The sequence below is a fragment of the Oreochromis aureus genome, linkage group 12 (assembly GCF_013358895.1).
Source record: "Oreochromis aureus strain Israel breed Guangdong linkage group 12, ZZ_aureus, whole genome shotgun sequence".
Classification (NCBI taxonomy): domain Eukaryota; kingdom Metazoa; phylum Chordata; class Actinopteri; order Cichliformes; family Cichlidae; genus Oreochromis; species Oreochromis aureus.
Genome location: NC_052953.1, coordinates 20,629,761 through 20,643,697, shown reverse-complemented (window position 1 = coordinate 20,643,697; position 13,937 = coordinate 20,629,761). Strand labels below are relative to the sequence as shown.

The following is a 13,937-nucleotide window of genomic DNA, read 5'->3' as shown; positions in this document are numbered from 1 at the left end:
TATAAACTAACATTAATCTATTAACAGCAACCAACCAAACAACGCAGTGACAGTCTTTACTGGGATAAAATAAAACCAAACATTCCCTAAAAAGTTTAAAGCCTATTTCTTAAATACAGCTTTACAGTTTTAAAATCTATGGTACCTTTTTAAAGTAGGGCTCCATGGTGTAAATTTCTCTCAACAAATGCAGTGTTTCATGCCCTCTTTATCGCTCTTACCTAAAGCATGTTTGTCCTATAGCAGCCACCGTAGCTAGCGAATATGCAGTTGAACTTGAGAGGTTAATGCTTCAGCTAGAAATCTGCATTGTAATTTACGATGCAACCGGAAACTCCTTTTAATCTGTGCTATAACCTTCCACATAACAGTTACATAATGTAACTTTAAGCATACTTTATTCAGCATGGTCAGCATGTGTGTCTCTATTTGGACAGGGAGAGTGGTTTTCACCCTCCGCAAACGCACTCCTGTCCAAAATCCTTACAGCATGTCGCTGCTCCAGACTAGCAAACTCCCAAAACTTCTGCTTTCATGTCAATTAATCAAGATCCAATTAATCAAGTGGGTTTGATTAGCAGCACTGCTGCTAATAACCCTCTTAATTCCAATGAAGTCAGAAATGAAAGGTGTAGTCTTTCAATTATCAATAATGGCACAGTGTAATATGTCAAGTGTCGTTGTTCATTTCAGGTTTTATTTGTCAAATTTTAATTCCTTTTAAGGGTTACATATTTTTTCCCCATTAGAGTACATCCTGATATGTAAAACCGTAGACTTAACAGTGTTTGTAAGTCTATGACTGTCTTAACACAAATGTTAAGAACATCTCCAAGCAATGAATAAGTATTGTGATCATGCAGTTTCTGTTAAAAACATAACCATCCTCACTGAACTTTTCATGTTTTATTTTTTTATTTTATAACAACAAATCACAGTGGATTTAATTACACTTTTCTAACACTGATGATCAAAATAAATGCTTTAATAGGTCCGTTTGGAACCACTACCATTTTGAGGCATTATCTGCACCAAATGCTCATTTTAACAGGAAACTTGTGAAATGTTATTCACCCATCCATAGATACAATATGGTCATTTATCTTAACCCACCATTTTTAGGAACAGATATTTCCCAGGGCTGTCATTCAACAAAATTAAATGGTTGTTTTAAATAAACAATATTACTATTCATTTTATTGTGAGACTTAGCTTATCATATATCGGTAGTAACAATGGATTATTGTGTGGAGGACAAAATCAGGACATTAGTTAAAATCAAATCATTAGTAATACAAAACACTAAGAAAAGACAATACTGAATGGAAAGAAATACTGACTAAATATTATAGGTGAATTTACAAAACTAAAGAGTTTAACGAATGATGAAGAGCATTAACAAAACATAAATTAATGAAATGAAATTGCATTTCTTATGAGTGGTTCTGATAATAAGGCTGTGTAGACATGCGAGTGGTGTTTAACACTCTTGGTCATTGTACATTTAGGTAGGACCTTACTTGACAGACATATGTTTTAGGTTATTTGCCTGCTCTCTACACAAGTCACATCACATTGTCACTCTACCTCCCAAAACAACTGGCAAGAGCAACACATTATTGTTGATTATCACTGAAATATAAGCAGCAAAACGAAAACTGAACAGTAAAGTTCTCACATGAAGAAAAAACATTGATACAGCTGGAAATGCAACATTTATCCTATAAAATTAAGGTTGGTTTTTTTTGTTTGTTTGTTTTTTTTTACAGCTAATTACATCATTTTTAATGGCTCTTTCATTTATTGATTCCTTATTAAACATATTACATGACAGACATGGAGAAGCACGTTTATAGTTGATAACATTAATGATGATTTGATTTAGAATTTGTAGTGATAGGACTCTCAAGTAGACTGATAGCTAATGCCATTCATTTAAAAAAAGTTATATATATATACATATACATACATATGTATATATATATACACATATATATATATGTATAGAGAGAGAGAGAGAGAGAGAGAGAGAGAGAGAGAGAGTGATACTCACATACTTTTTAAAATCATGACTGATTTTGTCCTTCACAGATAGTAAAGTAGTTGCATATTTTCACATATATTTCAGTCCTTAGTGGGGAATCAGTCACTTAGAAATGAAATGTTTTGACTTTTTCAAATGATCATCAAAGACGTCATTTACTACAAACCAACTGATATTCCTTCCATGTTTCCAAAATCTCAGAAGTTTCTCAGGGATGAAAATAAATATTTCTTATCAATCCATCAAAGTGCTTTAGAACGTCATTGTGAACTTCATAGTTATGTCAAGTACTCCATTAGAACAAGCTGACATCTGAGAGTAAGAACAATTAAACGGACTCATAGTGGAGAATACTAAGCCTTGGCTGCATGTCGTAAACTGATTCAGTATTTGTAGAGCATAACTTCTTTTTTCTCAAGCTCTCATCATGTACATCACAGTGCACAACCATGTACAATTCAAACAGGCAAAGAGACAGAAAATATGACACGTTATTAACCTCTCATTCTGTCAACCACGCAGTACTTCTTAATACAGTGTTTCAGATTTAAATTGGCCCCTGGTGCTCACACACTGAGTTACCAGTTAATTATATCTCGGACATGGCCCCACAACTTGGTAATCCAGAGGTTCACCCCAAGCTCTGTTAAGTACTGAATCTCAGGCATTAACATCTTGCGGCACAGATTCCGATGTGCTTTGTCTATATTCTTTTTTAAATTATAGCCCATGATAGACTTCTCTCCGATTGGCTGCCAGGGCTGCATGTCTTTCTCTTGGATGCTGCCAGCTTCTACAGCATGGCCGCCCTCAATGCAGATAGATGTCATCTCCTTGTTCCTCTTCTTGAGCTCTGCCACATCCTCAGCCATACGCTGGTGCCCGTACGCGTCTACTTTCTTCCAGAAAGTTTGATTAAAATGCTGATATAACTTCCAATCAATAGCATTCCACTCAAGGGCCCTAGCTCTCAGCTCAGGAGTAAATTTAGACAAAGTGGATCCCTTACGGATATTGAGCTTAAAGAAGAGCAAATCATCCATCTCCCAGCAGAGGGCATCCTTTAGCAGGATGAGTGATTCCTCAAAGTGTTCCACTAACATGACCAGCTGAAAACGGTCACTGATGAATTTGATTCCTTCTTCCACTCGCGGATCATTCACATCCAGAGAGTTGTCCAGTCCAAAGTCAAAAAACAGCAGATTCTTGAGGTAGTAAGAGTTGAAGCTCCCTGGATCAAAGTACTTGTGGGGATCACGTAGGAACTCAGTCAGCTTGTCGTCACCTGGTATCGTCCAAGTAAAAGGCACCAGGCGGCCAAAGTAGTGGAAGGAAGATTCAAAAAGCTCTGCAGGGTCTCGCAGAATGGTGATGTAGGATGTGTCCACAGGCAGCAACTTGGACACTTCAGGTGCATTGAAGCGCATGTGATTACAGATAATGTTGAAACACATTCCCGGTCTGTAGTCTTTAACCTGGGAGCGCTGGAAAAAAGATGGGTAGAAGAAGTCATTTCTGCTGTCAGGAAAAGCAAATTTGACCTGGTGTTTCTCTCCAAACCGGAAAAGGATGTTAAGGAAGGTGCTGCTGGCTGTTTTATGGGTCTTCATGAACATGATATCAACTTTAGGAGTACAGATGTAGGCAGTGTCTGAATTGTTGATGGTTGATTTGTGCTGGGACTGTGTTGGACGGTGTGCACAGGAATAAGGCACCGGAACCCTACATAGAGGAAAATGAGAACAAACTATAAAGACATATGGGTTTTGTGGAAATTGTCTCTAAATATGCTGTGACAGAAAATAAACTAAAGCACTAACCCATCACACTTGAGAAACTAGAAAAAAAATAATGTTTTTTAAAAACAACTTATACCTAAATAATTGAATATGAAATATATTCCTTGCAGAAGAATGCAAATTTTACATGATGGGTTCTACAGAACACATGCACACCAGCAATAGGAATCTTACTCAGGCAGACTGTAGTGGATCTGTGGGGTGGAGAGGCAGTAAACAAGGATCATGCAGCTTGTCAGGAGTGTACCCAGGACCAGGCTTTTGCACATGGACCTCCATTGGATTCTTTGCTTGCCAGTCATGGTCCAGCAGAAGAAGAGCTCACCTGAAAACACAGAACAAATCTCTTCTTCATCCTCATTTTCATTTTCGTGTTTATCATTGCTATGTTATATATTTCCTGTCTGAATGCTGTCCAGACATTTTTGTTGTTGTTCTCATGTTACCGGAAAATGGTTCCTGAAATTTTATCTGCTTTTAAGAGACAATTCAATTCAACTCAATTCAGTTAAGTTCATTTTATATAGCACCAAATAACAACAACAGTTACCTCAAGGCACTTTATATTGTAAGGTAAAGACCCAGCAATAATACAGAGAAACTCCAACAGTGAGATGACCCCCTATGAGCAAGGACTTTGGTGACAGTGGGAAGGAAAAAATCCCTTTTAACAGGAACAATTAAATAATATTAACTAATGATTAAATGCTGAGTGGAAAATTTAGGGTGAACTGATCTGGCTCTAACTATATGCTTTTTCAAGCAGGGAAGTTTTAAGTCTAATCTTAAAAGCAGAGAGGGTGTCTGTCTCCCAAAACCAAACTGGGAGGTAATTCCACAGAAGAGGGGCCTCGAAGCTGAAGGCTATGCCTCCCATTCGATTTTTAAATACGCTGTGAAGCACAAGTAAGCCTGCAGTCTGAGGACAAAGTGACAAATTGGGGTGATGCAGTAATATGAGGTCTTTAAGATGAGATGGGGCCAGATTATTCAAAATCTTGTCGGATTATTCGATTCTGGGTTTGACAAGGAGCCAATCAAGAAAATCCAGTAAAGGAGAAGTATGCTCTCTCTTTCTAATCCCGGTCAATACTCCTGCTGCAGCATTTTGGATCAACTGAAGGCTTTTCAGGGAGTTTTTAGGACACTGATAATAATTAATTACAATTAAAATTGCAATTAAAATAATTACAGCAGTCTATAGTAATAATGAACTAGTTTCTCATCATCACTCTGAGAAAGGATATTTCTAATTTGAGGATATTGTGCAAATGGAAGAAAGCGTCTACATATTTGTTTAATATGTGCATTGAGGTACATATTCTGTTCAAAAACAACTCCAAGATTCCTCACAGCGTTACTGGAGACTAACGTAATGCCATCCAGAGTAAGCATCAGTCTAACCATCTATATAAGATTTTTTGGGGCATTGTACAATGTCCTGTAGTCATTCCTGTAGTTTAACTACTTGGTGTGTGCTGGTGTGTGCTGTCTAGCTTCATGGATAGATAAAGTTGGGTATCGTCTACATAGCAGTGAAAATGTATGCTATGCCTTCTATTCATACTGTGTAAGGGAAGCATGCATAATGTAAACAGAACTGGTACTAATGCAAAACCCTCTGGAACTTCATAATTAACCTTAGTGTGTGAAGAGGACTCTCCATTTACATGAACAAATTGGAGTCTGTTAGCTTGATATGATTCAAACCACTGCAGGGCAGGGCCTTTAATGCCCACGGCATGCTCTAATCACTGTAATAAAATATTTTGGTCAACAGTAATGACAACATGCTGTGATTGCTGTAATAAAATATTATGATCAACAGTATGTAATGTTGCTTTGAGGTCCAGCAGGATGAGTCAACTATCGGAGGCCATAAGAAGATCATTTGGAACTTTCACTAATGCTGTTTCAGTACTGTGATGACCTGAAGTTAACTTAGAACGATTGGAGAAAAAGACTCTACATAAATATCAATGGTACTGAAAGAAGCTGTACACAATGTTATGTCTGTGAGATGGTCATGAGTAATTTTTTCTCTAATGGATAAAATTTTTTGGCAGCACGATGGCACAGTGGTTAGCCCTGTTGTCTCACAGAGAGGAGTGTGGAGTTTGCATGTTCTCTCAGGGTACTCTCCCATACTTGCCCATAGATTTGAATGTGAGTGCGAATGGTTGTCTGTCTCTTTGTGGTAACCCTGCAACAAACACCTCTCATCCTACGGTAGCTGGGACAGGCTCCAGCACCCCTGTGACCCTGAATTCGAAAATGAAAGAAGATGGATGGATGGATGGATGGATGGATGGATGGATGGATGGATGGATGGATGGATGGATGGATGGATGGATGGATGGATGGATGGATGGATGGATGGAATTTTATTTGTGAAGAAATTCATGAAGTCATTAGTAGTTAAGACTAAAGGAAAGCTTGACACAACAGAGCTCTGACTTTTTGTCAGCCTGGCTACAGTGCTGAAGAGAAAACAGACTTATTCTTATTTTCTGCTATCAGTGATGAATAGTAAGATGTTCTAGCTTTGTGGAGGGCTTTTGAGCAAAAAACTATTTTTCCAGGCTAAATAAGGATCTTCTAAATTAGCGAGACAACATTTCCTCTCCAGCTTACAAGTTATCTGCTTTAAGGTTTGCATTTGAGAGTTATACGAGGGAGTCAAGTACTTCTAATTTGAGAACCTCTTTTTCAGAGGTGCTGCAGTATCCAGATTTGTATGCAGTGAAGCGATGCAAAATTATTAACAAGATAATCAATTCTGTGGGGGTAAAGTTCAGGTACCTGTTTTGCACTCAGCTGGGACAAGGCATTGAAGAAAATAACACTGGAGGGATTATGTCTCTAAATTTAGTTACAGCACCTTCAAAAAGACATCTACTGTAATCAAATATATTCCCCAATTCTGTGTAATCCTTTATTGTAAATTTAAATGTTGGAAAAGATCAGACAATAGAGGGTTTTCGGGGAATATTGTTAAATGTTAAGTTTCTGTAGAATAAGTTAGAAGAAGATCTAGACTTTAAAGTGGTGGTTACATAAGTAACATTTTGAGAGAAGGTAGTCAGAAGTTAAGTCTAAAAATACCAAGCAGAGGCTGTCATTTTCAATATCTACATTGATGTTAAAATCACCCACAATAAAAATTTTATTTGAGCTGAGCACTAAATCAGATATAAAGTCTCTGATTACTCTCAGAGTAATCAGATGGAAACTCTGAGTAAGGCCCAGGTGGATGATAGATAACAACAATAAAACTTGGGATTTAGGAGACTGCACCCCTGTGCTTCTGGAGTTCGACAGTTAGTATAACTCAGAGGTGTTGATTCATTTAAACTAACATAACCATCCTGCTGTAACCAGGTTTCTGTAGGGCATGGTAAATCAGTTTTTTGACAAATTATTAATGCATGTACTAATAAGGACTTAGAAGAGAGAGACCTAACGGTCACTGTTTTACTCTTTGGTACAGTTGTAGGTGCTATATTGTTCTTCCTTTGTTTTTTTTTGTTTTGTTTTTTTTTTATTTGTTCATTTCAGGCACAACAAAATACATATATTAAACATAAAGTGCACAAAAACAAAAAACAAAATTTACCTGAAAATGTTTTTTTTGGTTTTTGGTTTGTTTGTTTTTCTGGTGGTCTGGGAGGAGACACAGTCTGAGGGGATGGGGTTTTGGGGGTATAGCAGGAAGAGAGAAGCTCCAGAGAGACATGTAAGCCTGCAAATTTGCTTCCTGGTCCCAACTCTGGATATTCATGTTTTGGGGTTTAATAAATTTGGCAAGATTTATAAAAATGAGAGCTGCTTTATCCAAGGTGGGATGGATACCATCTATCTTAACAAGACCAGGTTTGCCCTAGAAAGTTTCCCAATTATTTATAAAGCCCACATCTTTTTTTGGACACCACTCAGACAGTCAGTAAATAAAGAAAAACATGTGGCTAATCACATCACTATTGGTCTGATTGGAGACCAGAGACAACTACACAGTCCAATATTGTTACACACTGATTTCATATTAATTTTAGTGACCTTCGATTGACTTAACAAAGTGTCTTTACTGTTGATGTGAACTATAATTTTACAAATTTAAGTTTATCTTTAGCCAGGAGTTTTAGGGTTCCCTTAATGTTGCCTGTTCTGGACCCTGGACCCAACCCTACGGTCGCTGGTGTCTCTAGCTATCTCAAAACATAATCGCCAAGCAGAGTTTGTTCCTCAGTGGGTGTGTCGCTGACACAGCATAACAAGATCACTTGAAATGATTGATTTAGTTTCTTGGTTATTTAATTGTAATTTGATTACACGGATTATAATCTTTGTTCAGTTGTGTGTACAGAAGTGCACACAAAAGCGAAGTGAAAAGAAATGCACCACAAAGGCAGATGAAAGTTGCATTTGTCATTCAGGAAAAGCAGCACTGAATGAGTAGCTTTAACGCTGGTTTTGGTACGTGTATGGCTCAATGGGAACACTCTGACAGAGGGCAGGAAGAACAGCTATTTTGGTAAAAAAATTAAAGAGGCTCACTAATAGCAGGTTTACAAACCAGTAATTTCACATGGACAGCAGTGCTATAGTGTGGCCTATAATTTAAGGTGCTCAAGAATATGAACCCACAGGGAAAGGTTACACTGTTACATAGTTAACCTTGGCTGTCTACTTATATTGGTGGCACTGGGTGGTGGCACTGGGTATTGGTGGCACTGTACTTAATTGGTTTAGGTCTTATTTGTCAGATAGAACTTTCTCTGTCAGCCTTCTTGGTTCCGAATCATCTTCTGCTCCTCTGTCATGCGGCGTCCCACAGGGCTCAATTTTAGGGCCACTGCTCTTTTTACTGTATCTATTGCCTCTGGGTTCCATCCTTAGAAGGCATGGGATCTCATTTCATTGTTATGTCGATGACTGCCAAATTTATTTACCACTAAAGCAGAAGAATGGCATCTCCATAAAACCTCTCTTGACATGTCTAGATGACATTAAAGCTTGGTTGACTCTAAACTTTTTAAATTTTAACGAAAAGAAAACAGAAGTGTTGGTGTTTGGACCTAGTGGTCCCTGTGAGTCCTCCTCTGTTGATTTAGGATCCCTGGAAGTCTATTTTAAACCTGTTGTTACTGACCTTGGTTTTAAGTTGGACAGTGATTTTAAATTGGACAACCAAATCAGAGCAGTGGTGAAGTCCAGTTTTTATCATTTAAGGCGACTGGCAAGAGTAAAATCTTTTCTTTCAAGGCAGCACCTTGAAACAGTGATCCATGCTTTTATTTCTTCCCGCCTGGACTACTGTAACTCACTTTATGCGGGGGTCAGTCAGTCATTGCTCTCACGTCTGCGGCTGGTTCAAAATGCGGCTGCACGACTCCTAACAGGAGTCGAAAAAGAGAGCATATAACCCCCGTGCTAGCCTCTCTGCACTGGCTGCCTGTGTCTTTTAGAGTTCATTTTAAAATTATCATGTTTGTTTTTAAATGGCTTCACAGTCTTGCCCTGCCTTACCTCTCTGAGCTTCTTCATCCCCACACACCCTGTCGGTCTCTCAGGTCAGCTGACCAGCTGCTCCTGGAGGTACCGAGATCCAGGAGGAAGCTCAGAGGGGACAGGGCCTTCTCTATCGTGGCTCCTAAATTATGGAATAATTTGCCCTTGCACGTTAGAGAGGCCCCTTCACTGTCCACTTTTAAGTCACGTCAGAAAACCCACTTTTATTCCTTGGCTTTTACCCTCAGTGAGACTTAGTTTCTCTTTTAATTGAAGTAGTTATTTAATTAATGATTTCACTCTTCTTTTATTTGGTTTTTATTTATATCTCATGTAATTTTATTTTACAGTTCCAATGTACAGCACTTTGTGTCAGCTGTGGTTGTTTTAAAGTGCTTTATAAATAAAGGTGATGATGATGTTGATGATTTTTGTTATTAAATCTTTTATTTAGACAGAGTTTCACTGAGATCAAGATCTCTTTTTCAACAGAGACCTGTTGAAGAGCAGGTAGGTGGAGATCAATAAATACAATCTTTGAAAATGCTCCAAAGAAGTCAATGAATGTAATTTCACAATTTGTTCCAGCTTGCTCAAATGCATAAGCAGCAAAGCATTTCCACTTTTTCCAAGTTGAGTGTGAATAAGAGGTAACATACTACATACCGTATATAATGTAACTGTATGTAAAGAATATTTTAAACAGAGAGAATTTGAACTGTATGAGGAATTACAAAACAACATATTTGAGAATTGAAATGTTTGACCCTGGGGTTCTCAGCTTCCTTTAAAATAAATAATGCATCAACATGGAAAGTGATATTGCATCCCCCCCTGCAGACTGCAGTAAGGTGAGCCACCTGCTCACTCAGCTACATAAATAACGAGGTGAAACTCTCCACCTGGAATTTGTGACATTATCTGAACCAGCGTGAACCCAGTGCATATATACTATTTGAATAAAAAATTAACCACATGTTAGCAAAATTTAATATTCTTTGTTACCAACTTGTCAACCACTAGTGGAATAAGCAAGATTGCTTACAGAGAGAAAATTACCAAATTAAACTACCCCTTCCCACCCCCCACCCTCAAATGTTTTAAACACAGTTTTGTAGTTTAGTCAAATCATTCCTAATTTGGGGTGGGGCCTTTGGAAAGTGTCTCAAGATATGTGAGTGATCACAAAATGAATAAAAAGCAGGAGGGAAAAACAACTTTCAGACTTACAGTGAAAGAGAGCAGGAGGACAATATATAATCGAAATATAGAAGTACAAAAACTTACAAGAAGTACATGTACTTTTGGCAACAGTTGTACATATGCATCATATAGAGCTGCCATCCTGATCTGCGCTTGTCCTTACGGACAGAAGCATTCCAGACTGTTTGGAGATCTCCGACTGGAGAGATTCCCGAATGTTTCAGACTTGTGGAAGTGTTCCAGTCAGTGACACATTCAGGCATTTTGCCAGCATAGGACAACTCCGTGTTGTGACAGAACTAAATTGCCTGTTATGTGCTGCTGCTGCTGCTTCCAAGACATGTCATCACTTTTCAACTCTGTTTGACTTGATGTTTACATTCATTACTGGTTCCTCTGCCATCACCGCGTGCGTCAAACAAACACTGTCCCACACAAACAATAATTTAACATCTTCATGAAGTAACAGCATTCAGAAAAGTTGCTAAAAATTATATTTTTTATGGACATCATAATGCAGAAAGATAAACCTAATACAGTAACCACTGTGTGATCTTTGCTTTAAGTTATTGTAACGTGCCATTTCTAATAAATCACAGCTTTCAACTATGTTACCAGTAGGAAATGAATTCATCAGATTTTGTGTTCGACAAATGTTCCCTCTTTTTCCTAATTTAAGACGAACAACTTCCATTTCTGCCCTTAATCATGCTTGTAAATCATGGGTCATAGTTTTAAAAGTATTTGTCCTGAACTGAAACTGTGACAGAGGTTTCCATCCTTTAAAAAATCCAGGCGGTTAAGCACGTTGTGGTTTCTTGGTATCTGTGTCACATTCATCTCTTTTTTGGAATGAGGCCAGCCTTCGTACATATGAAAGTCACTCTCCTAAACCTGCACCTTTGTCCGAGCTTATGTCTGTCTTAGTCAATTGTAACTTTGAGCTGAAAGAATTTACAATTTGTCTTCAAATGTTGAGCGAAGACCATTTTTCTCCCCTGATCATTCCTGCATGGATATGAAAGCACTGAAACTGTGAAAGATATTTTCAGGCTTTTATTTAGCCTGTTTCTAGTAACAGCTTTAAACTAGGTTGCCATTAGAAAATGACCATCTGTGTCCCCTCCTTTTCTGCTCAAAGCATAACAGCTTCAATTTTTTTTCTTTTGATCATGATTGTAAGTCACACATGGCAGCGTGTTTGTCTGTGCTGAACTGAAACTGACGGGGATTTTGCTCCTTTAGAGAATCCTGACTGTCAAGTACGTCGTCGTTTCTTGGTATCCACTAGGTCAAGTATTCATCTGTTTTTTGGACTGAGGCCAGCTTTCGAAGGAGGCACAGAGCAAATCTACTAAAAAGGTCCATGAAGAGAAAAGTAATTGTGTCTGAAGTTGGGAAAAGATTGTTTGCCTGCAAAGGAGCAGTGAATAACATTTCCTGCAATAACATCAAAACACCAGACTGTACTGGATAAATAAAAAGTAACTGTTGAGGCTATGTTTAGATTTTCACAAAAGCTCAATTTATCCAAAATGCATGCCTGGGTAGGATCAACATTAGCATTACTTCACTCACTTTCCCAAACGTTTTCTCATCCATCATGGATCTTAAGCTTTGCACAGCTGGATTACAAAGTTCGTTTGTTTTTTTCTCTCCCCCATTTATATGAGGAGGAATTGAAAAGACTGAGTGCAACATTGTTTTAAGAGTAAACATTAAGGGTAAACATGACTAGATTTAGTTGAATCACTGCATTTCGTGCGAAAACACTGAATAAAAGGTGTTGGAAAAGTACAACATGCTTACAATTGAGATTTTCTAAAATAAAGATTATTGTGAAAAGACCGGAGAAGCATTTCTTACCCTTATGCGCAAGTCCAAAGACAAACTAGTGGTAATGGTAATTTATTGACAGTATCATTTAGTCCGCCCAGTTCCAAAAAAATGAATACAAGTTCATTTCCCTCTAACGGCTGTCCTTATATCTTGATCCCGACATACACATGCCGCTATTGACCCAGCACTGTCCTGCTGTCCTATCACGTCCTGTGCTGCGTGTGTCATTCATCTGAGTGCTGTTCCTCTTCTCTTCTTTCTCCCCCTGCCTCTCTGTATGCACACCTGATGCTTTCAGGCAGCCAGCTGCCTCCCTCTTCAACTTTTGATTCCAAAACTGATCACGCTGAACAAAGCACTGCAGGGAGGCTCATCAAGCCACCTGTGACGTCAGTAATTGTGTCAAGGGACATGCACTTGCTAGGGAGCGTAAAAGAGGAGGGTTGAGAGGGAGGGAGGTTGAAATGGTGAGGGAGGAGTGAGACTGTAGTGCCTATTCAGTGTCTACATACAAAAGACCATTGAGTGTGAACACTGGAGTCTGAGCTGCAAGCTGACAGGAGGGGGAGAAAACAGCATAAAAGAAACAAATTTAGAAATCCAGAGCACAAAGACCGAGTGTACTAGTTGATCAAGGCTGCTGAGTATGTGTTGTTAAATTTTACACCACAGATCAGATATTTCGTATTTATTTCACAACAAACCTGCATACAAGTTTTTCCACCGTATATTTACAAAGGATTGACCTTTTAATCTCCCTTATCTTTATCTGCAATTCATTAACTAAAAGCTATCAATATTTTAACTCTACATACAAGTTAAACCACGCGGTACCTTCTGCCTGTGAAACTGCCATCCCACACAGCCATTATAGCAGAGAGTGAACATTACTGGAGCGACAAGTCTATCTGGCTTCATTTACAGATGTTGCAATACGTTGTCACGATACCGGCCAAAAAAAAAAACCCCCACTACACATGAGCTCCATCTTCCTCTAAACTGATGTCCCGCTTCTTGGAAGGGAAGGCATACTCGATCTATGCTGGTCAACCCACATTCATCAAGCTCAGGCACAACACCGTTTTTGTTCAGTGGGGAGTGGTTTTGCCTGTAGGCAAAAGGAGTGCCAGGCTGAGACTTGAACTGGGTGGGCTTGTGAGGAATGTAGATTTGGGTCCCAGGCGAGGGATGAGAGGCTGCAGCGAGTGTCAAACTGTGTGAGGAAACCAAGGAGCGGAGGGGTATGATGGGCGTAGCCTTTGCCCTCTGAGATGGTGCTTTGGTCTTGTGGTTCTTTGTCATCACCGCCCACTACGTAAGTGTTAACCAATCAGCAAAGAGGTTCAACCGACAGCAGCAGCGTGACCTCAGCCTCTGCAGATGTGAACTCTTTAGGTTTGTTCTCTGGATTGTATTCTGACCTTTTGCCATCTTGTCTGACCCTGCACAGCTTTGAAAAGAGACAGCTGCCCTAAAGCTACAGCCTCAAGGACAAATAATCCTTTTTCAATATGGCGCCGAGACTAAGAGAATCATTTCTTCTT

At 38.8% G+C, this 13,937-nt stretch overlaps 1 protein-coding gene across 1 annotated transcript; it reads right to left on the bottom strand.

Moving 5' to 3' along the window:
- Positions 1-688: 688 nt before the first annotated feature.
- Positions 689-13,813, bottom strand: gal3st1a (galactose-3-O-sulfotransferase 1a). The gene is made up of 3 exons (XM_031755296.2): positions 12,421-13,813; positions 4,018-4,168; positions 689-3,766 (listed from the first exon to the last, which is right to left on the bottom strand). The coding sequence occupies exons 2-3, from the start codon at positions 4,143-4,145 to the stop codon at positions 2,623-2,625; spliced, it is 1,272 nt and encodes a 423-aa protein (XP_031611156.1). The 5' UTR covers positions 4,146-4,168; positions 12,421-13,813; the 3' UTR covers positions 689-2,622.
- Between the last annotated feature and the right edge of the window lie 124 nt (positions 13,814-13,937).

Coding starts and splice junctions, on each gene's coding strand:
- gal3st1a (XM_031755296.2), bottom strand. CDS start 4,145: ATGACTGGCAAGCAAAGAATCCAATGGAGGTCCATGTGCAAAAGCCTG. Junction 3,767..4,017: donor ATCCACTACAGTCTGCCTGA/GTAAGATTCCTA, acceptor TCCTCTATGTAG/GGTTCCGGTGCCTTATTCCT.